At 44.6% G+C, this 26,696-nt stretch overlaps 3 protein-coding genes across 49 annotated transcripts; 2 read left to right on the forward strand and 1 right to left on the reverse strand.

The window, feature by feature from the left end:
* The first annotated feature begins 208 nt into the window (after positions 1-208).
* LOC108163265 (myosin heavy chain, muscle) lies at positions 209-21,229 on the forward strand. 46 transcript variants are annotated; one of them, XM_033392785.1, is made up of 18 exons: positions 209-510; positions 1,143-1,286; positions 2,067-2,450; positions 2,529-2,592; positions 2,667-2,765; positions 2,982-3,085; positions 6,258-6,665; positions 7,608-7,778; positions 8,848-9,437; positions 11,355-11,472; positions 12,807-13,070; positions 14,571-14,780; positions 15,021-15,907; positions 16,559-16,637; positions 16,968-18,143; positions 18,214-19,119; positions 19,915-19,984; positions 20,484-20,573. In XM_033392785.1, the coding sequence occupies exons 1-17, from the start codon at positions 307-309 to the stop codon at positions 19,963-19,965; spliced, it is 5,859 nt and encodes a 1,952-aa protein (XP_033248676.1). In that variant the 5' UTR covers positions 209-306; the 3' UTR covers positions 19,966-19,984; positions 20,484-20,573. The 46 variants fall into 46 exon arrangements, with proteins under 46 accessions (XP_033248676.1, XP_033248677.1, XP_033248675.1 ...); XM_033392786.1 differs by lacking the exon at positions 11,355-11,472 and adding an exon at positions 12,043-12,160; XM_033392784.1 differs by lacking the exons at positions 2,982-3,085; positions 7,608-7,778 and adding exons at positions 5,013-5,116; positions 7,055-7,225.
* A 270-nt stretch (positions 21,230-21,499) lies between these two features.
* On the reverse strand, positions 21,500-23,142 carry LOC108163269 (cytochrome b5-related protein). The gene is made up of 3 exons (XM_017298470.2): positions 22,640-23,142; positions 22,194-22,576; positions 21,500-22,133 (listed from the first exon to the last, which is right to left on the reverse strand). Exons 1-3 carry the CDS (start codon positions 23,051-23,053, stop codon positions 21,611-21,613), a joined length of 1,320 nt encoding a protein of 439 aa, XP_017153959.1. The 5' UTR covers positions 23,054-23,142; the 3' UTR covers positions 21,500-21,610.
* Positions 23,143-24,327: 1,185 nt separating this feature from the next.
* On the forward strand, positions 24,328-26,511 carry LOC108163268 (cytochrome b5-related protein). 2 transcript variants are annotated; one of them, XM_017298469.2, is made up of 5 exons: positions 24,328-24,421; positions 24,528-24,646; positions 24,709-25,039; positions 25,113-25,495; positions 25,560-26,511. In XM_017298469.2, exons 2-5 carry the CDS (start codon positions 24,552-24,554, stop codon positions 26,071-26,073), a joined length of 1,323 nt encoding a protein of 440 aa, XP_017153958.1. In that variant the 5' UTR covers positions 24,328-24,421; positions 24,528-24,551; the 3' UTR covers positions 26,074-26,511. The 2 variants fall into 2 exon arrangements, with proteins under 2 accessions (XP_017153958.1, XP_017153957.1); XM_017298468.2 differs by having other exon boundaries at positions 24,331-24,428.
* The last annotated feature ends 185 nt before the right edge of the window (positions 26,512-26,696 follow it).

The following is a 26,696-nucleotide window of genomic DNA, read 5'->3' on the forward strand; positions in this document are numbered from 1 at the left end:
CATACACACACACACACACACAAGAAATTTATAATACTATCTGTGTCTGCTGTTGCCGCCGACACTGCCACCGCCGCTGCCAAAATGGGTCAAAAGCATAAAAACCAAAAAAAATCAGTTTTCGAAAAATATCCAAAAATACTTTGCCATCTTTAAACCATATGATAATAATGTTAAATTTTTTCTTTATTTTGTGTGTGTTTAACAGGGAAGTTTTGGGCTTACGACGCGATTGACACATAGAATTTTGAAAAGTCCCAATTTTATTTCTCGAGTTTTTAAGTTTAAAAGCGAAATTTAATCAAGATGCCGAAGCCAGTCGCAAGCCAGGAGGATGAAGATCCCACTCCATACCTGTTTGTGTCTCTGGAGCAGAGACGTATCGATCAATCGAAACCCTATGACTCGAAGAAGAGTTGCTGGGTGCCCGACGAGAAGGAGGGCTATCTCCTTGGTGAGATCAAGGCCACCAAGGGCGATATCGTCTCCGTCGGCTTGCCTGGAGGAGAGGTAATGAAATCATATAAAAAAAAAAAAACATCACCATTATTACACGAAATCAACTGAAGATGGAAGATTGGTTCTTAGAGCTCCTAATTAGGGGGTTGTCTCGAAAGAAATTGCTGGAAATTGCCCCTTCCAAGACCTTTTTTGGTACTACAAAATAGATTTTGCAAATGGGTGGCAACAGCAAGGTCTTCGAGAGTTCCCTGTAGAATGAGCCCTAAGAATGATGTTTTACCATGCAAACAGAAAGAAACTATATCTTTACTTCACACACACACACACATGAATAGGTAAAAGATTTCAAATCCGAGAAGGTGGAGAAAGTCAATCCACCGAAATTCGAAAAACTTGAAGACATGGCCGACATGACCGTGCTGAACACACCCTGCGTGTTGCACAATTTGCGCCAGCGTTACTATGCTAAGCTCATCTACGTAAGTTCCCCACTGCCAGAGACTCACTAATGTATGGGTTTCCTCTTCTTTTCGGTCTCTTCTCTCAACCAAAAACGAACCGCTAACCTAACGCCTAACCAACAAAAATTGTAAAAAAAAATCAACCTAACAATTGGGCGGGAATCGAACCAAACAAAACCGAACCGAACCGAACTGAACGGACAATCGAAATGATAACAGTCCCGAGACTTCAAGAAAGATCAGCTGCAGCAGGTGAACCCTCCAAAATACGAAAAAGCCGAGGATATGTCCAACTTGACATACCTTAACGATGCCTCTGTGCTCCATAACTTGAGACAGAGATACTACCACAAGCTCATCTATGTAAGTAATTGCCGTACCGGTATGGCAATATCGTCTTTAAAGAAAGAGTTCTATGTTACCTAACCCCAACGCTTATCAAAAAACTCACCTCAACCCTTCAATCCTATCGAAATTCTGTTGATGTTCTACTCGTATTTGACAAAGAAAAACCCAAAACAAAGCTTGATGATATCTAATGCAAAAAAAAGTAGAATGCTAACATGTATGTACCTCATGATCAACACAAAAACCATAAATATCATCCCAGAAAGCCCCCACTTATGTATCCAAAAGCATAACTCCAGCTAAAATCCCCATACCTGTGATGTTTGCACTAACGAGGCTTCTACTAAACCGAAAGTAGGCCGTCCAGTCAGATGAACCACACACTGGAGACAAAAACGGTTCTACATCCACACACCCTATACACACCGGAAGCGGAAAATCCACTACAAGATCATCAATCATTTCCCACCAAACACCAAACCAACCAAAAAATGAAAACTTTAAACAAGTATCCAAAACACCATCGTAGTTAGTTGTTATTTATAATAAAAAAACCAAAAAACTGGTAGACCAAAAGACAAACAAACTGTTACTAAAACACAACTCTTTTCTGTAAGAATTTAACTCTTTCTATCTATGGTTAAGGGCTCTTCAAAAAGATAATGATTCAAAGCCCGAAGCCACCTGTAATTTTCCTGATTCAAAACTAACAAAAGAAAAATCATGGTAGATAAACAAGAATATTAATCACAATATTCTATCCATCTCTATCCACCCTCTTGATGCGTGAAACAGACCTACTCCGGTCTTTTCTGCGTTGCCATCAATCCTTACAAGCGCTACCCCGTGTATACCAACCGTTGCGCTAAGATGTACCGTGGCAAGCGCCGTAATGAGGTGCCACCCCATATTTTCGCCATCTCTGACGGTGCCTACGTCGACATGTTGACCAACCACGTGAATCAATCTATGTTGATCACCGGTGAGTCTGGTGCTGGTAAGACTGAGAACACGAAGAAGGTCATTGCGTACTTCGCCACTGTTGGCGCTTCCACCAAGAAGGAGGATCCCGAGGCAAAGAAGAAGGGATCCCTGGAAGATCAGGTTGTGCAGACCAATCCTGTGCTTGAAGCTTTCGGTAACGCCAAGACCGTGCGTAACGATAACTCCTCTCGTTTCGTAAGTACCTTAGAGCCCATTCAATCCAATCATTATGGAACAGAATATTAAGATGTACTCCTCTTCCTTGTATCCTAGGGTAAATTCATCCGTATCCATTTCGGCCCCACTGGCAAGCTGGCTGGTGCTGATATTGAGACCTGTAAGTTATCGTTATACCCAAAAGACTTTACAACCATTCTTGATATTCATGTTCGATCTATTTTCATATTACAGATCTGCTGGAGAAGGCCCGTGTCATCTCCCAGCAGTCCCTGGAGCGCTCCTACCATATCTTCTACCAGATCATGTCTGGCTCCGTTGCCGGTGTTAAAGGTATAAAACGATCAACATTCATCAGACCATCCAACCATTCAACCATTATCCATCCATACAATCATCAATCGATCCTCTATATATATATCTGTTTTAGTTGTTGTTTAGGTTCTACACACACGAACACAAACACACACAAAAACATACCGATAACTGAATAATTGATCTACTTTCTATATACCATCCATCTGTATCTCCTAAAACGTATCTGTCTAGACATTTGTCTGTTGAGCGAAAACATCTACGATTACCACATTGTCTCCCAGGGCAAGGTCACTGTAGCCAGTATCGATGATTCTGAGGAGTTCAATCTCACAGATGTAATTGCCCCTCAATATTTGATTCTAAATTTTGTTACATATATTGTTGGCCTAAACCTAGATATATTATTAATCCATATTTGAGCAATTATTTATCTATTATCTATTGTAGTTGGTTAACTATTCTTTTTTTTTGCGCGCGTATTGCTATATCGTATCGTATATATTGTTGAAAACAATCTTAGGCCACACTTTTTCTGCTGCTTAGCTGTAGCTGAATACACTCCAAACACCATCCAGAGCTACGGATTATTGGAATATGTAGAAGGCTTACTTAGAGTAGCGCTCCCATCCCACCCAGTTCCAACAATCCATCCTGAGTCCCCACCTGTCGTGCATTTCCACCGAATACTTTAACACATACCCACATACCCGATTAATATCCATCTGTCCAAAGAAAGCATTATTAAATATGTATTTCTCTACCTTTTCCATACTTATGTATCCCCACAACACACAAAACACCCACACTTCATAACTATCGTATAATGTTGTTCGGATATACACATACATCGTATATATGTAATATTATAAAGAATACTGCCTGCTATCGAACAACATTTACGACTATCGCATTGTCTCGCAAGGCAAAACGACCATACCGAGCGTCAACGATAGCGAGGAATGGCTCGCCGTGGATGTAAGACCATACAGGACATGGTTTCTTATATGCATACACTACTCCTAATACCATCCATAATCCTCATAACCAGAACCTCTATCTAACCAGAACTATTCTCTGGAATATTCACAAAACTTCTCTCTATTGTACTGTCATCAATGTTGTGTCCGTAAAAAACAAAATCAATCAATGTCCTATCCAAAATTCATAATGCTTATCAAATCAATAGCTAAAGCCAGCCAACGCCCAACTAAATCCTAATAATCTAAAACCTAATGAACTAAAATCCAAAAGAATATTCTTGGAAAGTAGAAATGTAGGTAGGTTTAGGTAGGATCCCCCCGACACACGCACACACACAATCTCAAACACAAAAAATATTTATGGAGTATCTTTGTCTAACATCGCGTGCCTAGAAATGGTATTTCTTACTCAACATATTGGTGATTATCCCGGCATATGCCAGGGCAAAACTCGGATACCCGGTGTCAACGATGGTGAAGAATTTGAGTTAACTGACGTAAGTTATGGTGCAGGTCCGTGTCTCGACTCCCCTCCAAGTATCGAACCCACAAATCCAATGGAACTTTTGTAAAAAGATCTCTCTTCTCTATCAATTATACAATTATTCTACAATTTGCAATTTTATGTACACCATTGAAGTTGTTTGACCATTGATCCAAACACGTTCTGATCGATTTCTCTCACTCTGCAGTGATGGCTATGATATCTTGTATATATGGTTAACTTTCAAGTGTTATTCCGGAATTATCTTGAGTTATTGCGCTCTCTACCCACCACTGTCTCTATCTATCCTGTTCTATCTATCTATCTATCCATCTATCTTACCAAACGTAGTTTGCACCTCCATCCAAAAAAATTCCTGTACCGCCTGTACCATACACTACAGCCGCCACTCTAGCCCCAAGTCCAAGTCCCAGCTGGGAGCAGGAAGGATCTCTGTACAGTGCCTTAGTTAACACCAAAAATTGTTTATTCACTTGACACCGGGTAGTACTGAAATTGCCATGAGATTGAGATGAGATGCCCGCTCCTGGCTGGGAAAGATTGCACAAGGTTTATCTGAACCGAACCTATTGCACAGTTACACAAAATCAGAAAACACACACATACACACACAGAAAACTCAAGCACACACACTACAAAAAGATGAGTTGAGAAACCTGTATAAATATACCATCCGTATCCGTGCCCGTACACCGTACATATACCAGACTTAGAGCATAAGTTTTGTTCTTCTCGCTAAAACAAAGAAAACCTTCTCTCCGACTATTGCAAATGTAGACATGTGCTTCCTCTCTGATAACATTTACGACTACTTCAACGTATCCCAGGGTAAAGTTACTGTACCCAGTATCGATGACGGTGAGGAGTTCCAGTTGGCAGATGTAAGTGGTCGTCAAACAGATCTGATCTACACACGAAAACACTGAACACTGAACACAAAACCACAAACACACACACCCACAAAAAACCCACCTATGATCTATGAATGCATATGATATCGGTACTGTCTGAACGACAAAAAGGAACAAACCCTATCGAAACCGATGAGCTACTACACTACCCACCACACACCAACAACAAAAACCTTTGTGTGTTTATGTGATTTCTTTTCTTACCAAGTTTTCTTTTTTTTTTTTTTTGTCGTTACCCAAGTTTCATATAAGTTTCCTGAGACCTTGTTGGTCTCTAATTGGAATGCTCAATATAGAGTAAGATTCGATTGAATGCCCCAGAAAAAAGCATCCCTGAGGATCGTTACCAGATCGATATTTATCTTGTACTTAATACGAATGCCCCGACAACACCAACATTGATTCTAGTTGTCCTCAACATATTTTGGACTGAACTGAATTCTGTTTACTTTTTTGCCTGGAATGTAAATGCATCATGTTATCCTAAGATATACCCTTATATAGTTTATAGATACATATATAGATATTACTGAGTGTGTGTGTATAGCTCTAGATTTGTATCAGAAACTTACTTTACGTAAGCGTAGCATACGAATCCCACTTGGAACCAATTGTATCTAAAACTTTCCTTGTGTGACTCGGCCCCAGAGAGACTGGATAGCCGTCTATGCTCGAATAGGTTAAGAACTCAGCACGTGAACCCCCCAACTGAAACCCCCAGAAAACCCACAGATTTCTTCAAGTGTCTTGTTAGTGTATAAGTTTCAACGATAAACTTCACCTGGCAATCCACGAGTTTCCCAACGATTCCGGAATACTTAAGCCACCTGGTAAACCTATCTATGTATAGTAGCACCCGTAGGTCTTACTAACACCGGCGCTATTTGATCTATGCCACCTTTGGTAATTTTTAGTGATCTGATCTGTTGAAAGCATGTTTGCATGATATTCTAGACATAAGCTACACTCAACCACAAAAAAAGCTCTAAAAACAAAACGAAAAACCAACAAAATAATGCTATAAAGATGCCATTAACGAAAACTGGTGGATACGAATGTTTCCCGTACTAAAGTCTCACATTTTATTTCCTCCAAAATCTTCGAAATACAGCAAGCTTTCGATATCCTGGGCTTCACCAAGCAGGAGAAGGAGGATGTCTACAGGATCACCGCCGCTGTCATGCATATGGGTGGCATGAAGTTCAAGCAACGTGGTCGCGAGGAGCAGGCTGAGCAGGACGGTGAGGAGGAGGGTGGCCGTGTGTCGAAGCTGTTCGGCTGCGACCCCGCTGAGCTGTACAAGAACTTGCTCAAGCCCCGCATCAAGGTCGGTAACGAGTTCGTCACCCAGGGCCGTAACGTCCAGCAGGTCAGCAACTCGATCGGTGCTCTGTGCAAGGGTGTCTTCGATCGTCTGTTCAAGTGGCTGGTGAAGAAGTGTAACGAGACTCTGGACACCAAGCAGAAGCGTCAACATTTCATTGGTGTGCTGGATATTGCTGGTTTTGAAATCTTCGACGTAAGTATCGGACTGATCAAAAGACTTGGCTGCCTGTGGCTATTCCATGGGTGCATCGATGTCTCGGTGGATCCCATGGGAGATCATAGCTAGCTGTGGCCGTGAAATCCACCTACCTTGGTTCATATATATGACTATGGTAGAGGGAGTTCACAGCCGACCTGCTAACACGTCTCTCAACAGTTAGTTAGGAGGGAGGGTAAGGTCATTAAAATCAGAATCAGAATCAATATGGGTTAGGTGCACTCACTCTTCGCACAAGCACACTCACAGAATCAAACAAAAGAAATCTACACCACCTTCATGGCACCATAACCATAGAGTTCTAGTTCTCTCAACCGATCACTATAATTGTTCTGTAAATATTCCCACTTCAACTTGCGATGTAGTACAACGGCTTCGAGCAATTGTGTATTAACTTCACCAACGAGAAGTTGCAACAGTTCTTTAACCATGTCATGTTCGTCATGGAACAAGAGGAATACAAGAAGGAGGGTATTAACTGGGACTTTATCGATTTCGGTATGGACTTGCTGGCCTGTATCGAGCTGATTGAAAAGGTGCTTACAAAGAATCCAATCCAATCCAATCCTTCAATGCAACCAACTTTCTTTGTCAATTCTCTATTTATTTTGTCTTGTATGTCTCTCAAATGTTATGTTATGCTATGCTATGTTATGTTATGTTCTAGCACCAAACCAAAAAAAAAAAAACAAGTGAAAAAGAAAACAGCAACTACAGCCTTATAAGGGGGTTCTTCCAGAGTGATCACAGGTAAACGGAAAATGCAAATCAGTGTGCATCGAATGTCAGGGCATCTTTTTGTATCCAGCATCTACCCCCTTCCCCCAAGCACTCTTTGTTAAATGCAAGATATATGTACTCACCTCACGAATCCACTCCAATCCAATCCAACTCAAAATCGGTACGAACATACTATAGTACAACGGTTTCGAGCAACTGTGTATTAACTTCACCAACGAGAAGTTGCAACAATTCTTCAACCATCACATGTTCGTTTTGGAGCAAGAAGAATACAAGAGGGAAGGCATCGACTGGGCCTTCATCGATTTCGGTATGGACTTGTTGGCCTGTATCGATTTGATTGAAAAGGTTCGTCTCCCCCATTCCATTCATCAAAAATGTTCCGCCTACAGCTCGTCTTGCTATATATTGTATTCTATTTATGATATCTAGAGGTATAAGTTTTATTTTTAAAGAATGCTCAATAGACCCCCAAACTGGCAAATCATCTAGAACTGATGATCCCACGATGGTGGGTTCTACTATACATACATTTTTACAGTAATGCGGAGAAGTGCGCCCACAAGCGTTTTCTACCTCCAAATACTCGTAGTTTATTGCAAGCACCCACTCTCATCTATCTCTATCGAACGAAAGTTTCAACGAAGAAATATCCAGGGAATACTCCAACCAAACAGTAACTAACACAATAGAAACTGAATTGCATTTGAAAACCATACAAAACTAACCATAGCTATATATTATGTTACATATTGTTCCGTTCCACAATCTAGTACAACGGTTTCGAACAATTATGCATCAATTTCACTAACGAAAAACTGCAACAATTCTTCAACCATCACATGTTCGTTTTGGAACAAGAAGAGTACCAACGCGAGGGCATCGAATGGACGTTCATTGATTTCGGCATGGATCTGCAAATGTGTATCGATCTGATCGAAAAGGTACAGACACGGCCACAACTATCTTGTCACAGCAGATAGCCCAAGCTGACCACCACACGCACCAACGATACATAAGATTGCCATAAGATGCACCTCAAAATCTCACCTCTAATCGAATGTAATCTGTTATTAACTTAACCCCTAGTCATAAGATCGCCTAAAGCTAAAGCTAAACAAGCATCAACTCTTAATGCATATGCATTTAGCGACAATCTAACGACAACTAACGACGGGTAAGTTCTATGTACTAATTGTAGTGTTGCGATTAGTCAATTAGTACTGTCTAGTTCTAGTTCTAGTTCTAGTTGAGCGTCTTGTGGCTTAGAAACTACTTGTATCCAACAATAAAACTGAACTTTTTAATATGTAATATGTAATGCGTGCTTGCTACTAGAGAATCTTTTAATGCCGCTTTACTCCAATCGAGCAGGAAAAACTAACGTATGGAAAATCTTGTGTTATTCTACCAACAGCCTATGGGTATCCTGTCCATCCTGGAGGAAGAGTCTATGTTCCCCAAGGCCACCGATCAGACCTTCTCGGAGAAGCTGACCAATACCCATTTGGGCAAGTCCGCTCCATTCCAGAAGCCAAAGCCCCCAAAGCCTGGCCAGCAGGCTGCCCACTTCGCCATCGGCCATTATGCTGGTTGTGTGTCCTACAACATCACCGGCTGGTTGGAGAAGAACAAGGATCCCCTCAACGACACTGTCGTCGACCAGTTCAAGAAGTCGCAGAACAAACTGCTGATCGAGATCTTCGCCGATCATCCCGGACAGTCGGGCGGCGGTGAACAGGCCAAGGGAGGTCGTGGCAAGAAGGGTGGTGGCTTCGCTACTGTCTCGTCTGCCTACAAGGAGCAGTTGAACAGCTTGATGGCAATTCTGCGCTCGACACAGCCTCACTTCGTCCGTTGCATCATTCCCAACGAGATGAAGCAGCCTGGTCTGGTTGATGCTCACTTGGTCATGCACCAGCTGACTTGTAACGGTGTGCTTGAAGGTATCCGTATTTGCCGTAAGGGCTTCCCCAACAGGATGGTCTACCCCGACTTCAAGATGCGGTAAGTTCATCTGGGATCTCTACACACCACACTTAGGCACTTGAGCACTTACTACTCTTACACCTAGACATAGATTCAATTAGTTACATATATGATAGATAGATACCTACTTTATAATCTGTAATCTAGCGAACACTCTATTAGCAGTCACTCTGTACATACAGTAGGGGATGATACCTTGGACTACTCTTAGCTATAATCTATCTATTAACTTGTAAATTATTCAACTATAGTTACATGATTCTGGCCCCAGCCATCATGACAGCCGAAAAGTTGGCCAAGAATGCGGCCGGCAAGTGTCTGGAAGCCGTCGGACTGGATCCCGATATGTATCGCATTGGTCACACCAAGGCACGCATACAACTTGCTATCTTTTGTCCTATATTTGTCCTTGTATATCCATGCCGAACGAATGTCCTACCATTCCAATTGTATCTCTCTCTCAACCCCGTCACTTGTATTACCTCTTTGTATGTACCATGTACCATGTAACAGAATAGTTCCGTTCCAGTTACCAGTTTTCAGTTACCAAATTTCCAGTGCTCCAGTTCCAGTTCCAGTGCTGTGCCTATGTTAGATGTATCGTATCTCCATATCTCACATTCTGTGTGGCTAGTAATCGTTGTAGCACGATGATCTGTATCTGTACTGTATCTGTTTTTTATGTACATACGTCTCAAATCGAACCGAAATTCTACATTCCGACAGGTACCAAATTCTGAACCCCCGCGGCATTAAGGATCTCGAAGATCCCAAGAAAGCCTCCAAGGTTCTGCTTGAGTCCACCGATCTGAACGATGACCTGTACCGTCTGGGTCATACCAAGGCACGAATAAGTTTCCCTTTATTTAAACGCTTTATCTGGCCATTTTCGAATTTGAAATTTTAAATATTCTACAAACACTTCACTTATGAGTGGATGGCTCAACTGTACTTGTATTTCTGTGTAGTCAATAATCTTTGAAGGGATGAAGGAGGATGCTCGAGAAACCTCTACGAGAGAGCAGTCCGTCCCCCTCCAAAAACACTTTACACAACCCACACGCACACACACTACAGAAAACTATAGAAAAACTACAACAAGAGTGGACACAACTGTACCGCTTGGGTGCATTTTGTATAAATGATCTCTCCGTATCCGTTTTACAGCTATCAAATTCTAAATCCAGCTGGCATTGTTGGCATCGAGGATGCGAAGAAGTGTGGCAGCATACTTCTAGAATCCACTGGACTGGATCCCGATATGTACCGCATTGGACACACCAAGGCAGAGTCTTGTTCCGATCTATCCGAATTATGATCATGCATTTTGCAATTTGCATTTTTGCGAACCTCTCTATCAACTATTTCTATCTTTCTGATCCCCCACAAACAAGTAGTTTTGATATTTCTATCTATTCTATTTCCCCCACACTTGAGAGGCATCAACTGCTCTATCTCTCTTTCAATACAATACAATCGAACTTCACTCGTATATCAAAGGCCATAGAGAGGCTATGCGAGCCACAAATTACAAAACCAACCAAAAACAAACCAAATAAACCCACAGATTTCAGGCGTCCTTTAGGAAAACAGTCACAGAACTTTGCTAGGGGCGCTACTTTCAAGTTCAGCACTTTTGTATGATCCCACGATCCCTCCCCTCAATAATCAACCTACACCTAAACATAGATACACACACACAGACACACAGACACAAATGTACCAAAACCCCCAGCATGGGTTCGAAAGTTTATTGTAGAATTTTCTATTTTTGAAAGAGTTTTGATTATTATTCGATTTAAGATCAACTGTAAATAACCATAGACGTAAGCTAGACATACTAACCCTTAGCTAGATCAAGTATCTATCTATACTGTAGCATCATTTATTGTTGATTGATTGACCTCACCATATACGTTATACGTGAACATGCAGCTACCAAATCCTGAACCCCAAGGGTATCAAGGGTATGGATGATCCCAAGAAATGCACGAAGGTCCTCATCGAATCGACCGAGTTGGCCGACGATCAATACCGTCTGGGTAACACAAAGGCACGCACAACCAACTATTCTCTACACCAAAAACTACATTACTTCAAAAACATGCACTTTTGTCTATGGCTCTGAAAACTGATGTCCAGGCATTCAACAACACACACATACACATACAATATTGCACCCCATAAAAACACACAGACTCGAACCTGGTTTAGGTACAAAACCAAGCAAAAAGCTTCGACCTCTGAACCAGGAATGATCTGTGCGCATGTTCTTCTCAGTATCTCTTCTTTCTATCTCTCTGATTGTGGCCTGAAAATAGTATATAAGACACAAGGAAATACCCCTGCAATCTATCCCCCGCACTCTGTTCTGAAACCTTCACAAAAAAGAAACCAGAACATATACCTATACCCTACCTACCTACACTCAAATTCAAACCTAATTCCTATTCGATTGGTGTTCGATCCTTGTGGTAGAAGTAACTCTACTATTTCCTAGTCTGTAGTTAATTAGCCTAATCCCAATTCTAAATCAAAAATTTAGTTAGTATGTATGCACCACTATTAACCAATTCGTTTGAAACAAAATAATACAACATTAAAACTACAAAACTCCATACAGCTACAAGATCATGTGCCCCAAGCAATTGCAGGGCGTTGAGAAAGACAAAAAGGCCGCTGATATTATCATTAAGTTTATCGATCTGCCAGAAGATCAATACCGTTTGGGTAACACAAAGGTATATGCCAGACAATATATCTCACACACACACACACCCACACAAACATCCTGTGCACTTGCACCGCTTCTACCTCCTGGAATTATCCCCATTCCATCCTATCCCTGACCCAACCTCGGACAATCCAAGTCAGCTGCTAGTACACAGCTCTTGTCCAGGTGTTGGGTCTGAGTGTGGCTTGGTCTAGGGTACTGATCTTGAGGTCCCACATATGCCTAGTCTAAAGCTCTGAGTGTCTCCAACTGCATCCGTGTCAACATCTGCATCTGTGTCATCATCTGCATCTATGTTCACTAATCACATCTCCATATCCATCTGCATCTCTTTACTAAGATCTCTATATATTCGTATAAATGTATTTGTTGTTTGTCATGTTCTTGTCTTGTCTTGTCGTTTTCCTGTATTCTGTATTTCTTGTGTCGTTGTTCAAACCATCCATCCTCTGTCTATCCCAGTTCAACCTGTCCAAAAGTGTTTTTGAAGAATCGCTTAAGCATAAACGTAAAAAAAAGACCCTGGATTGTCCGAAAAGTCAGTTCGGGGTCTGCTTAGTGCACGCGCTCTTCGATCGGTAGAATCAACAGGAAACTAACCTATTATCTTCCTTCCCCACAAACACACACAAAATACCTTTGGCCATATCTAGGTGTTCTTCCGCGCCGGTGTCCTGGGTCAGATGGAGGAGTTCCGTGATGAGCGTCTGGGCAAGATCATGTCGTGGATGCAGGCCTGGGCTCGTGGTTACCTGTCCCGCAAGGGCTTCAAGAAGCTCCAGGAACAGCGCGTCGCCCTCAAGGTTGTCCAGCGCAATCTGCGCAAGTACCTGCAGCTCCGTACCTGGCCATGGTACAAACTGTGGCAGAAGGTCAAGCCCCTCCTCAACGTCAGCCGTATCGAGGATGAGATTGCCGTGAGTATAAACTGATGTCTCCATTTTCACTACCTCAGAGCTGTTCGACTGTGGTTCGACTACTTTGTAGATGGCTTGTGTTGAACTTGGCCAAAGAGCAGTTGCCAGTGACAATCACGAGTGTGTACGAGTAGCCCTGGCATGTCCATTCCATTCGGTTCTTCTTCCTCTCTCTCTCTCTCATTGTCTGGGGTAATTGGATGAGCCGCAGCAGCTGCACCCATCAAATCCCCATCTCTAAATCTTATTTTAGCCAATCGCCATAAACATTGTGTTGTTACACCGAGGCGAAATTCTTGTGCTTAATTAAGCACACACGACTTAATACCTGCAGCACGGACATGCAACCCATTCCTCCTACCGGCCCACTCAACACAGCCACCACCCACTCACAGCTGCCCGAACATATCGATCGATACGATCTGATTCCTATCGCTGGTATAACCAAAAATAGATGCTGTCATAATCTAGGCACTTTAGAGCAACAGCAACAGCCCAGCTCCTTCTGTTTACCCCAACAGTACCCGAAAAGTTTCGCTGGAATCCAACAAATGCCCCGCCACATACACACTATATGTATATTTGTTTGTGTATCTTATGTATATCTTGTACAGAATTATGAATTGCACTGGGGTCTATTCTCGGCCCTGCCACATAGCTCAATTTTTTTAAAGAGCCACAATTAGTTTGCCAATTAGCTTGCTAATTAAATAATAAAAAATCCCAAGAGCCTAGCGCCAAGTATAGTTCCCGATCATGATCGCGATGAGTAATTATGTACACAGGAATCATACATAGATCAGAATTTGTATAAAATCTAAAGATTGTATATGTATATATAGATATACATATGCAGATGGGAGAGTGGGTTGGGTTCGGTTGGGTGTAGAGATGGTGTACACCTGCTGGCCCGCAGCACAAGTGCGAAATGATAGGCCCCAGAGGCTAGCAATTTCTGAATTATGATGGCTGCCTCCTCACTCTTCATAGCCAAGGCGATTACACTCACACATATGGCATGCCACACAGTGGCAGCTGCTGCTGCTCTGCTTTGCTCTGGGTATGCGTGCGATGGGGCGTTTGCTAATTTTACAGCCAAGTGGCCCAGTGCATTCGTAGCAGCCATTCCAGTTGTATTTGACCAGTCGCCGTCGCGGTAACGCGTACCACAAAACGAACCCCCGAAACGAAGCAAGCAAAAAATAATACTATTCGTAGCATAAGCAGAGTGCCTAAAGTGAATATCTAGCAATGGCTGATGAAAAGAAAACCAAAAAAACGAAAAAATCCAGCGAAGCCACCACACCCAGTGCCACTGAGGAGCCAGCAGCTCCCGCAGCAGAGTCGGCTCCACCCACAGAAAATCCCGAAGCTGCTGCTGCTGCTCCTGCTGCCCCAGAACCTACGCCAGTCGAACCACAAGTCCAGCCAGCGGCTGCGATTAGCAGTGATAGTGGCTCCGCCTTTACTAACCCCTCCAATGCCTCTAATGACTTACAGCGTCTGGAGGAGAAGGCCAAGAAGGCTGAGGAACTGCACGCCGCTGAAGTGAAAGTGCGCAAGGAGCTGGAGGTGCTCAACGCCAAGTTGTTGGCTGAGAAGACCGCCCTGTTGGACTCCCTGTCCGGCGAGAAGGGTGCCCTGCAGGACTACCAGGAGCGCAACTCCAAGTTGCAAGCCCAGAAGAACGACCTCGAGAACCAGCTGCGCGTAAGTACCACCTAAAAAAACCCATATCCAAAGCCAAAGCCAAATCCAATTCCAACGATGGCATCAATCCAAAAGCAGAAAACACGAAATTGATCATGTCAAATCGAGCGTGAAACTTGCTCTCGGCTATTTCGAGCCAATTGCTCAGATTGCTATATTTGGATTGGGCCAATCATCACCTTCACCATCACATCACTTACCAATATGTATACCATATCCTTTCTCGCACACAAAATATAGGACATCCAAGAGCGCCTGACTCAGGAGGAAGATGCCCGCAACCAGCTGTTCCAGCAGAAGAAGAAGGCCGACCAGGAGATCTCTGGCCTGAAGAAGGACATCGAGGATCTGGAGCTGAACATCCAGAAGGCCGAGCAGGACAAGGCCACCAAGGATCACCAGATCCGCAACTTGAACGACGAGATCGCCCACCAGGATGAGCTCATCAACAAGTTGAACAAGGAGAAGAAGATGCAGGGCGAGACCAACCAGAAGACCGGTGAGGAGCTGCAGTCCGCTGAGGACAAGATCAACCACTTGAACAAGGTTAAGGCCAAGCTCGAGCAGACCCTCGATGAACTCGAGGACTCGCTGGAGCGCGAGAAGAAGGTCCGCGGCGATGTTGAGAAGGGCAAGCGTAAGGTTGAGGGAGACCTCAAACTCACCCAGGAGGCTGTCGCCGATCTGGAGCGCAACAAGAAGGAGCTCGAGCAGGCTATCCAGCGCAAGGACAAGGAACTGTCCTCCATCACCGCCAAGCTGGAAGATGAGCAGGTCGTCGTTGGCAAGCACCAGCGCCAGATCAAGGAGCTGCAGGCCCGCATCGAGGAGCTGGAGGAGGAGGTCGAGGCCGAACGTCAGGCCCGCGCCAAGGCTGAGAAGCAGCGCGCCGATCTTGCCCGCGAACTCGAGGAATTGGGCGAGCGTCTGGAGGAGGCTGGCGGTGCCACCTCTGCCCAGATTGAGCTCAACAAGAAACGTGAGGCTGAGCTCAGCAAGCTCCGTCGCGATCTTGAGGAAGCCAACATCCAGCACGAGTCCACCCTGGCTAACCTGCGCAAGAAGCACAACGATGCCGTTGCCGAGATGGCCGAACAGGTCGATCAGCTCAACAAGCTGAAGGCTAAGTAAGTACCGATCATATCTATCGTAGAATTTCGCTAGCATTTTTCAGGTGCAACTACGCGCGATAGAGACAGATCTCGCTAACGAGAAAGAGAGTCAGTCAGTCCACAACTTCAATTGATCTCTTGCTCTTTTTTCCACATTGCTATCTAGGGCCGAGCACGATCGCCAGACTTGCCACAACGAGCTGAATCAGACTCGTACCGCCTGCGATCAGATGGGTCGCGATAAGGTAATATGTCGCGATCACAAGCACCTAACCCTAGAGGTCTGCAAAACCCTCTGGGTTGGGTGCCTTATGGTCCACACATATCTGAATACGAGTACACACAGAACCACCACTGAACACTGAAAACTTAAAACTGAACACGCATGTTCCAACCAAAGCTCCACACAACTACGTACAAAAAACAACGTCTGTGTGATCCATTCTCTGTCTCTCTTTCTGTATAACAAAAAAACAAGAAAGGTCTCTTAATAGGAATCGCCTCCGATTCGGATTCGGAATCGGATTCGGATTCGGACTACGATCAGTTGCAGCTCGCTCGCTTCTCGCCTCGCCTCGGCTCTCTTTATATCTTTATATCCCACACAAACAAAAACTAACCCGTGAAAAACCATTTGTGTCTACTCTATCTATCTGTTTAAACCAGGGCTGAGAAGGAGAAGAACGAGTACTACGGCCAGTTGAACGATCTGCGCTCCGGTGTTGACCACATTACCAACGAGAAGGTATTCAAATTGATTAATTTCTTTGCTCTCATCGATTGCCGCTGTAAATTAAATGCTGAAAGTTCTATATCTATATTTTTGCCACGAAAACTTGTGTATAGTCAACGAAACCAGACCTCGACCTCGAAGAACCCCTGTAAAAAAATATTAGTACAACTAAAACGACCCCCAAAACTAAAGTAATCAGCCCGCTTGACGTACTAAAACCCCAAAAGCCTTGTACAGAAAACCACCTTACACGAAAACCAATGTGCACACCACTCAAAACAAAAAGAGAAAACCCACCCAAAACCCGAGACTAAAAAACCCCCAATTCTTAAACTCCCACAGGCTGCCCAGGAGAAGATCGCCAAGCAGCTGCAGCACACCCTCAACGAGGTCCAGTCCAAATTAGATGAGACCAACAGGACCCTCAACGACTTCGATGCCAGCAAGAAGAAGCTGTCCATTGAGAACTCCGACCTGCTCCGCCAGTTGGAGGAAGCCGAGTCCCAGGTGTCTCAGCTCTCCAAGATCAAGATCTCCCTGACCACCCAGCTGGAAGATACCAAGCGTCTCGCCGACGAGGAGTCCCGCGAGCGTGCCACCCTTCTGGGCAAGTTCCGCAACCTGGAGCACGACCTCGACAACCTGCGCGAACAGGTTGAGGAGGAGGCCGAGGGCAAGGCTGATCTGCAACGTCAATTGAGCAAGGCCAACGCCGAGTCCCAGATCTGGCGCAGCAAGTACGAGTCCGATGGTGTTGCCCGCTCTGAGGAGCTGGAGGAGGCCAAGCGCAAGCTACAGGCCCGTCTCGCCGAGGCTGAGGAGACCATCGAGTCCCTTAACCAGAAGTGCATTGGCCTGGAGAAGACCAAGCAGCGTCTGTCCACCGAAGTCGAGGATCTCCAGCTGGAGGTCGATCGCGCCAACGCCATTGCCAATGCCGCCGAGAAGAAGCAGAAGGCTTTCGACAAGATCATCGGCGAGTGGAAGCTCAAGGTCGACGATTTGGCCGCTGAGCTCGATGCCTCCCAGAAGGAGTGCCGCAACTACTCCACTGAACTGTTCCGTCTGAAGGGTGCCTACGAGGAGGGCCAGGAGCAGCTGGAGGCTGTGCGTCGTGAGAACAAGAACTTGGCTGATGAGGTCAAGGATCTGCTCGACCAGATCGGTGAGGGTGGCCGCAACATCCATGAGATCGAGAAGGCCCGCAAGCGTCTGGAAGCCGAGAAGGACGAACTCCAGGCCGCTTTGGAGGAGGCTGAGGCCGCTCTCGAGCAGGAGGAGAACAAGGTGCTGCGCGCCCAGCTGGAGCTGTCCCAGGTCCGTCAGGAAATCGATCGCCGCATCCAGGAGAAGGAAGAGGAGTTCGAGAACACCCGCAAGAACCACCAGCGCGCCTTGGACTCGATGCAAGCCTCCCTCGAGGCTGAGGCCAAGGGCAAGGCTGAGGCCCTGCGCATGAAGAAGAAGCTGGAGGCTGACATTAACGAGCTGGAGATTGCTCTGGATCATGCCAACAAGGTAGGTTCGACACCAAACTTCGCTCTTAAACTATACTCATCCATATCGATTGTTTTGCTTTCCTTTCCAGGCTAACGCCGAGGCCCAGAAGAACATCAAGCGTTACCAGCAACAGCTTAAGGACATCCAGACCGCCCTTGAGGAGGAGCAGCGCGCCCGTGACGATGCCCGTGAACAGCTGGGTATCTCTGAGCGTCGTGCCAACGCTCTCCAGAACGAACTGGAGGAGTCTCGCACTCTGTTGGAGCAGGCCGATCGCGGCCGTCGCCAGGCCGAGCAGGAGCTTGCCGATGCCCACGAACAGCTGAACGAGGTTTCCGCCCAGAACGCCTCCATCTCCGCTGCCAAGAGGAAGCTCGAGTCTGAGCTGCAGACCCTGCACTCCGACCTGGATGAGCTCCTCAACGAAGCCAAGAACTCCGAGGAGAAGGCCAAGAAGGCTATGGTTGATGCCGCCCGCCTGGCTGATGAGCTCCGCGCTGAGCAGGATCATGCCCAGACCCAGGAGAAATTGAGGAAGGCCCTTGAGCAGCAGATCAAGGAACTGCAGGTCCGCCTGGATGAGGCTGAGGCCAATGCCCTTAAGGGCGGCAAGAAGGCCATCCAGAAGTTGGAGCAGCGCGTCCGCGAGCTCGAGAACGAGCTGGACGGTGAGCAGAGGAGACACGCCGATGCCCAGAAGAACTTGCGTAAGAGCGAGCGCCGCATCAAGGAGCTGAGCTTCCAGTCCGAGGAGGACCGCAAGAACCACGAGCGCATGCAGGATCTGGTCGACAAGCTGCAACAGAAGATCAAGACATACAAGAGGCAGATCGAGGAGGCCGAGGAAATCGCCGCCCTCAACCTGGCCAAATTCCGCAAGGCTCAGCAGGAGCTTGAGGAGGCCGAGGAGCGTGCCGATCTGGCCGAGCAGGCCATCAGCAAATTCCGCGCCAAGGGACGTGCCGGTTCTGTCGGTCGTGGTGCCAGCCCAGCGGTAAGTTCTCTTAACCCTATAATACTTATACATTGACCATTAACCGATGACCCTCTGACCCGATTACCCCTTCACTCTCTGACCCCAAAATCATTGAAATTTCTCTCACTCGACCAGTGTACACTCAGCTACCATTGTGCTTTGAATAGCCGCCATATCACTCTCTTTTGCTCTCTCGATCGGTTTAAATAATGTATATAAATATATTCTTCCCTTTCATATTTTGCGCGATACGCTCTGCTTCTTCGTTACTGCTCGACCAAAACAAAACAAAAAGATTTAAATTTGAGGCACAACCACCACGAGAAAATAAAACCAAAAAAATTTCTATATAGCGATCCAATATTGGTTCATTTACGATAATGAGAGAACAAAAACATGCAAAGAGAATTATAGCTTATAAGAATTATTATAAAATAAATACTAAAATAATAATATAGATGCATCATACGACATTCGCTAGATGAGAAAACTGTAATTAGAGGCAACCAGAACCAGAACCCAATCAATCAACCACAGAACAAGGCAAAGGATCAATCGAAAGATCATCGAAAATCACGTACCAACCAAAAATGCGTTCATTTTGACAGAAAATAAAGAAAAAGCTACAAAAAAAGAAAAGAAAATAACATGAAATAGTTACCAGCAGCTTAATCAATCGACTTTGCTTATACTCTACAACCATTCTGCATACAAATTTACAAAAAAAAAACTTAAAAGAAAAGCACACACTATTCTTCCACTATATTATTAAAAACACAATATATCAAATGTATTTGTACATGTGTACTGCAGCCGACAGCGCCCAAGGGTGGCCGCCAATGGGGCGCGCTGCTGGAGCAGTAGAAACTTTCTTGAAACATTTGTAAGTGGGACGTGTTCGTTCTTGTTCTCGTTCACGTTCACTCTCTCGCTCGTTCACGTCTTGTCTTGTTCTCGCTGTGTCGAAACTCCCAATCCCCCAAAAATATACACACAACATCAACCCTAGAGTCCGACGCAGCTCATGACGTGCTCTCGCTCATTCGTTCGTTCGTTCAGTCTCATCCGTTACGTTTTGTCGTCGTTCGTCAAGCGCTATCTTGTTCATACTCGTTACTCGTCTTCGTTCATTTCCCAGTTATGACACTCGCTCGGCAAGCACTTACGTACAGTCGTCACCACAGTTGTTGTATTACTCTCCTCTACTGCCGGTCCACTACATAATGTGCTGGCAGGGGATTCGTTCGTTCTCGTTCTTTCCCGATCAGTTTGTCCAACTCGGAGACTTGTCCCCACCCCACCCGAAACCCCAGCATGATTACAAATACCATTTATGTATATGGAGCTGATAACTAATTTGTGTTTTCTCTTCTCTTCTTTAGCCCCGTGCGACGTCCGTTCGGCCACAATTCGACGGATTGGCTTTCCCACCAAGATTCGACCTTAACCCTGAAAACGAATTCTAAATGCCATTTCATTTTTTAATTTATTTTAAATGATATTTCATAATGATTATGTTTATGATTTTAATTTAATTTCTTAATTTAAAAACAAAATAATAAAACTATAACAAAATATATATCGAAAACGACGGGAGGCAAACAACAACCAAATGCACTTAGGCAAAAAACCTAATAACAACAACATCAACAAAAATCAAAAGAAAAAGAACAATCGATTACGATAGATAACAGACATAAGTCCATTGTGTAGCATCACTGGGTATATCAGGCTATTGTGTAAGCGCGACATTTGCTCCGGGACACTGCTGGCGAGACCTGTATTTGTATTTGTATTTATATATTTTTATACAACTTTCGAAATGCATTCAACCAACCATCATCATGAGAAAGATCTTGAAACGATAGCCCCGTCAAAGCGTCAAAGGCCCCGCAGGAGTGTCCGCCAGGAAATGTCGCTCGCTGTTCGAATATTGTTCAATATGTATTCTATTCTCAATATTTGTTATACAGACTAGACAGACTGACCGTATACACATAATTGCTATACACTGCGCTTATGTTTATGTTTAATTTTTTATTTTATCATAAAATGAAAATGAGAAAAGATCATCACTCGACACTTAATGAAAAGTATACAAAAAAGGAACAAAATAAATGTAAATCAATTTAAAAAATTTGTTTGACTTTAATTTGTCTCCTCCTCACTTGAGAAATGTTTGCTAATAGAGAGGGTCAAGGGAATAAATGCAGGACTGCTTTTGAGAAGACACATGATCCTCGACACTCGATCAATTCGACTATAGAAAGGAGCCTTTGACGTCCAAGGAGGGACGTCATTTTTTCACCCAAGAGATATATATATTCGACGTTATTATAATTATGCATACATATTCATTGAAAAAGGACGAATATACATAGTAAAAGATTTTCTAAAATATATTCCTAAAATTGATTGATTTATTGATTTACAATGACTGTACACTTTACAGTCTATGACTGCAACCTCATATGTACATATCTTAAGATATTGATGGATAAAATATCATCTAAATTTCTTTCTTTCCCGCACCGGGTGGCTTAGGATTGGGTTGGATGCGCAACAGCTGTTTGTGCTGTCCAATCATGTGCTCAATGTGATTGCACTCGCGCAGGTGACCCTTAAACTCGTCGAGAGTTTGGAGGAGCACCGGATAGAGGGCTGGCAGGAGACCATGATCGAGGGTAGGGAAAAGATGGTGAAGCACGTGATCGCCGAAGTGGGTGAGGACCAAGAACTGCGACCCCTTGAGATCACCGCGATCGATAATCGTGTCCACCTGGAATAGGCCCCAGTCGCGATCCTCTCGATTCGTATCTCCCTCATGATAAATTTCCGGATCATGATGCGCCGCATTCAGTCCGATAAGGCAGAAGCTGAAGCTAGCTATCGACGTCATTGCCAACCATGTGCGCAGACAGGAAAGCAGGCCCACAGTACCGCCCGTGCCCAGGTAGATGGAAAGGGGTATGCTAAGCGCCAGCAGATCGTGCCAGTACATGATGTTCGTGTTGCGGAACGAGTAGAAAAGTCTGAAATATCAATCATCTAAAGATTGCTGATTGAAGTGATAGCGCTAATCATTCGCTTACCGAGTGCCAATCTGTATGAAAAATGCCAGGGCATAGGCCACCGGCTCCGTCACCCAGGACACGTAACGCATGGCCTTGCTCTTGATTTGTGGATTGGGAATCCAGCAGAGCAGTGGCTCGAACATGGACAGCTCCAGGTCCATATACGAATTGGGATAGATGTGGTGGGACATGGCATGTGAGACGCGCCAGGAAGCGAAGTTCATCAGGCCCAGGTTGAAGGCGTACATCTGCCAATTGTCGCGACGATGGAAATAGTTGTGCGATACGATCACGGTCCAGCAGAGCGCTACACCCGCCAGGATCAAAGCCACCAAACTCTTGTACTTGGCACTGATGATCGCAAACAAGAACAAGGACACTAGCACGCCGAAGTGGATTAACTAAATTTGGAGAGATTTTAGTATTGTCAGATGGCTTACTGATGGCCTAATCTTTTAACTCACATCACTCTTGCGCTTTGGTGTCTTGTCGATGGTTTTCAGCTCCTTACGCACTCGCTCCTTGAGGGTCTTGTAGAATCCACCCTCATCAAGGGTCAATGTGTAGATCCTAGGCTCCGCAGCATCTCTCACCCAGTACTTGGCGATCATCTTCTCGGGAGCCGTTGACAGATGGTGGGCCTCAAAGGCCTCCGTAATATCGGTGCCCTTCGTCTCGCGTATCCAAAAGGGACCGCCAGGATGCTTGTCAATGAACTCCGTAAAGTCGTAGATGCCATCGTTTATGCGCCATAGTCCTTCCGCCTGATCGTCCTCGCGCTTCCCCTTTTGCCAACTGTGTGTAGTGACCAAAGCGGAATTTCGGTATGTTGGGAACTTGGTGGCAATGCCACTCTTCTTCCACTCCTCAATCACCATGATGGAGAGTCCTTTTATGGGGTCCTCTGACAATCCTAGGCTCCGGCTGAGCAACTGTACGAGTGCGCTCCGCGCAATAAACTGAATGGAATCGCCATTCGTTCGAAGATTTTATGCGTATCAACAATCTAGACAGGTTATATAAACCAGAATCGATTTAGAATTACACACATACATTTCAAAACATTTCCATATTGATAAGGTCAGTGTTATCAGCAGGGGGACGGACAGCCCAGAGCCGTCCCCTCTAAACGTCTTTTTACTATTACAGTTGAACTTCCGTAACAAGAACTTTTGTGACTTGAGCTGAGTAGCAACACAACATAAGTGGAACGTTTTCGTTGGATAATAGTGGTTCGACTTATGGAATTTCACCTGTATATACTGATAGTACATATAATCTTGGGGTTCACGTGGCGATGAAAACATAGCGTGGGCTTGTCTAAGGGGCCGCGTCTAATGGAGTGGGGGCCCGAAATACCACAAGCGAATATCAACACAGGTCTGTCTGCGAGATAATGGGTCAGACCATTTGGTGTTAAATAAAATAGCATCGGATAGGGGAAAGTAATAGGAGAGGCTTCGCTTGGCTGGCCAGAGTCTAGCCGAATGCTATGAATGAAGAGACAGTTGGGGGTAGTCCGGTTCTGAATTTTATATGATGCAAAAGTGTGAAAAGATTCCGCCATTATTCAAAATTGCTTCTTGATCTTGTGCTTGTGTCTCTGTGTGTCCCGTAACTGGGACTTGAAGCTGTTTTTGTTTGTATCTGTAGGTAATAAGGAAAAAAAAGGTTTTTGCTCAGACTCAACACCCGAAAACATCACATGGAATTTAATTGCCTGATCTTTTTCGTAGACGGGCAGAGTTACAAAGATCAACGTTAAGTCGTATGGTCATGATATGATATGGTATGATACTTAGGGAAAATAATTAAATTGCAAGAATTAAAAACATTTAGCAAAAAATGTTTCATTTCGGTGTTCTATGATACAAAATTGTATTAAAAATTCAAGAGCTTTCTTCGAAAGCAATATCATGACCCATCCACAGGCCAAACAAATTAAGTGTCAAAGTCTCCACGCTGGGTCAGGCATTCCATCACCCAACATCATTTCACCATTCAACCATTTCCATATCATTCCAATTCCATTGGACTCTCGATTGGAATTAAGAGAGCGGAAGAGAGAAACTTTAACCAAAAGCTCTTGATTAGTGCCGCTCTCTGCAGTGGGCTTTTAATTGATCGTTGATAATCGCGAGAAAAAAGTCGAGCCGCGCTCCATATAGAAGCTCAGTGGGCACTCCGTAAAAACAGACTGCGTCGGGTGCTCTGAATAGAAGACTGACGACCGGTTTCTATTATATGTAAGTGGTACGTTGAACTTGGGAGTCTATGAGTATAACAAAATTATCTGAAGCGATTAGGTATATCATTTTGTGTTTATTAATAAATACCCCCTTGTTTTCGTAGGTCTATTAATTTCCTGGCCATAAAATGACCCCTAATATCGAGGAGGAGGCCTGGCGGGTGTCCGGAATTTCGAAGAACTATCCCAGCTATCGCCAGCATCAACCTGCCACAGTGGAGAGGTTTGCAGTTCTTAATTTCATTTTAAGGCTAGAATAAAACTAATACTTTGTTTGCACTTTAGCTGGCTGGAGGGAAAACATTCGGACGATGGGGCCGAAGGTCTCTGGCGCATTAACGATAAGCTGTACGACTTGAGCGACTTTGCCACGCGGCATCCGGGTGGGGCATACTGGATCGAGTGCACCCGCGGCACCGACATCACCGAGCCCTTCGAGTCGCATCACATTGAGGACCGAGCACGACGAATGCTCAGCAAATTCGAAGTGCGGGAAGCAGCCCAACCAAGGAACTACAAGTTTACGCTCGATCAGAATGGTTTCTACATGACTCTGAAGCGGAGAGTGAGAGAGAAACTGAGGAAGATGAATTACAGTCCCACAAAGAAGACAGATGTGGGTTGCTTTCCCTTGAAGATACACCGATATGCAATCTATATTTCTGACTTTCTTGTAACCCTTTTTTTAGTACCTCCACTCTGGTATCCTGGCCTCTGTCTTTATGCTTAGCTGGATTGGCACAGTCCTTAACTCTTTGTTCGTCCTGGCCATAGCTGGCTTGGCACTTTGCTGGCTGGCAAATGCCGCGCACAATTACTTCCATCAGCGCGACAACTGGCGGATGTACACCTTCAATCTGACGCTCATGAGTTTCAGGAACTGGCGGATCTCGCATGCTTTATCCCATCATGTGTATCCGAACTCTCTGCACGATCTGGAGCTCTCGATGTTTGAGCCGTTCCTGTGCTGGGTTCCCAATCCTCATTATGGCAGTCGCATAAAGCGCTGGATGTCGGTTGTGGTTTCTCCGCTTTTTTATGTGCTCTCCTTCTCTGTGGCGTTCCTGCAACGGTGAGTGGTGGTCATAATTGAAAAGTTATGTAGGTAATCATGACGTAACTCTATCAATTCTTAGTTTGGTCATCTCACTGGCTAAGAAGAACATAATGTACTGGGATGATCTCATTGCCTTTACTCTGCCCCTCTTCCTTTATCTCTCCACTGGCGTTGGTCTGAGTGCTGCTCTGTGGAGCTGGTTGCACGTCCTCGCCGTAGGAGCCTTTTTCTTTGGGTTCATTGGACTGACTGCAGCTCATCATGATCCTCGCATACTGCACGATGGCGATGCCCAGCGCACGGACCGAGACTGGGGTCTCTATCAGATGGATACGGTCATCGATCGGCGAGACGTCAAGTGGTCGGATCTCTTGGTCCTCACCCACTTCGGTGATCATGCGCTTCACCATCTCTTCCCCACGCTGGACCATGGAGTGCTCAAGCACCTCTATCCGGAGCTGAATCAAACAATTCAGGAGTTTGACGCAGAGTTAAGAGAGATGAACCACTGGGGACACATCAAAGGGCAGACGCAGCAACTCCTACGCATAGAGGCTAATCCCATGCCTCCAGGCAGTAAAAAGTTCATGTAGTTTGGGGAGGAATGTGGATGTGTGCTCCGGGTGCTCACGAAAAAAAATTTAGGGTTGGGTAGTCAATAAAGTTGAATGGTATTAAGATTTAAACACCCAGTTTCAAAGAAATATACATTCTTCATGAGGGAAGGGGAAGGGGATGTCTGCTTTGGAATGTGATAAATGGGATATATGTATATGTATATAATAAGCCTTTAAATATTTTTAGAAATGTACGCAAACCAAGTCTGAAGATATATGTTTTAATCTGTTCGATGGTGTAAAACATGACCATCTAAATCTTGTATTAAGCTCGCTCTCCACAACTCTCTCTTCTCTGGTCTTATCGCCTCAGGGAAGCAGTGATTAATTGGGAAAAAGCTTTCATTCTCTCATTATCATTCTGTTTATATTCAATAAAATTTCTATCCACTTCTGGTTTGTGCATGTATGGTAGCATTCGTTGTGTTATCGTTATTTTTGTTTATGTCTCATTTTATCAGGTTTGAGGCTCACAAACATTCCTTTGAATCGTGTTGTATTTATTATTTATTTTGGATGAGACTATATAACTAATTAGTTAGTTTTAATTATAGCTAGTTAGACTTAATTGTGCATCCTTGTCCAAATAAATTACCATA

Source organism: Drosophila miranda, chromosome 4 (genome assembly GCF_003369915.1).
Source record: "Drosophila miranda strain MSH22 chromosome 4, D.miranda_PacBio2.1, whole genome shotgun sequence".
Taxonomy (NCBI): Eukaryota; Metazoa; Arthropoda; class Insecta; order Diptera; family Drosophilidae; genus Drosophila; species Drosophila miranda.

What these genes read in the sequence shown, in the direction of transcription:
- LOC108163265 (XM_033392781.1), top strand. Translation starts at nt 307, where the DNA reads ATGCCGAAGCCAGTCGCAAGCCAGGAGGATGAAGATCCCACTCCATAC. An exon ending in TCGGCTTGCCTGGAGGAGAG is followed by an intron (nt 511 to 797) that starts GTAATGAAATCA and finishes ACACATGAATAG; the next exon opens with GTAAAAGATTTCAAATCCGA. An exon ending in ACCGTCTGGGTCATACCAAG is followed by an intron (nt 10,264 to 12,806) that starts GCACGAATAAGT and finishes GGCCATATCTAG; the next exon opens with GTGTTCTTCCGCGCCGGTGT.
- LOC108163269 (XM_017298470.2), bottom strand. Translation starts at nt 23,053, where the DNA reads ATGGTGATTGAGGAGTGGAAGAAGAGTGGCATTGCCACCAAGTTCCCA. An exon ending in CACCAAAGCGCAAGAGTGAT is followed by an intron (nt 22,577 to 22,639) that starts GTGAGTTAAAAG and finishes CTCCAAATTTAG; the next exon opens with TTAATCCACTTCGGCGTGCT. An exon ending in TTCATACAGATTGGCACTCG is followed by an intron (nt 22,134 to 22,193) that starts GTAAGCGAATGA and finishes TTGATATTTCAG; the next exon opens with ACTTTTCTACTCGTTCCGCA.
- LOC108163268 (XM_017298469.2), top strand. Translation starts at nt 24,552, where the DNA reads ATGACCCCTAATATCGAGGAGGAGGCCTGGCGGGTGTCCGGAATTTCG. An exon ending in CAACCTGCCACAGTGGAGAG is followed by an intron (nt 24,647 to 24,708) that starts GTTTGCAGTTCT and finishes TTTGCACTTTAG; the next exon opens with CTGGCTGGAGGGAAAACATT. An exon ending in GTCCCACAAAGAAGACAGAT is followed by an intron (nt 25,040 to 25,112) that starts GTGGGTTGCTTT and finishes CCCTTTTTTTAG; the next exon opens with TACCTCCACTCTGGTATCCT.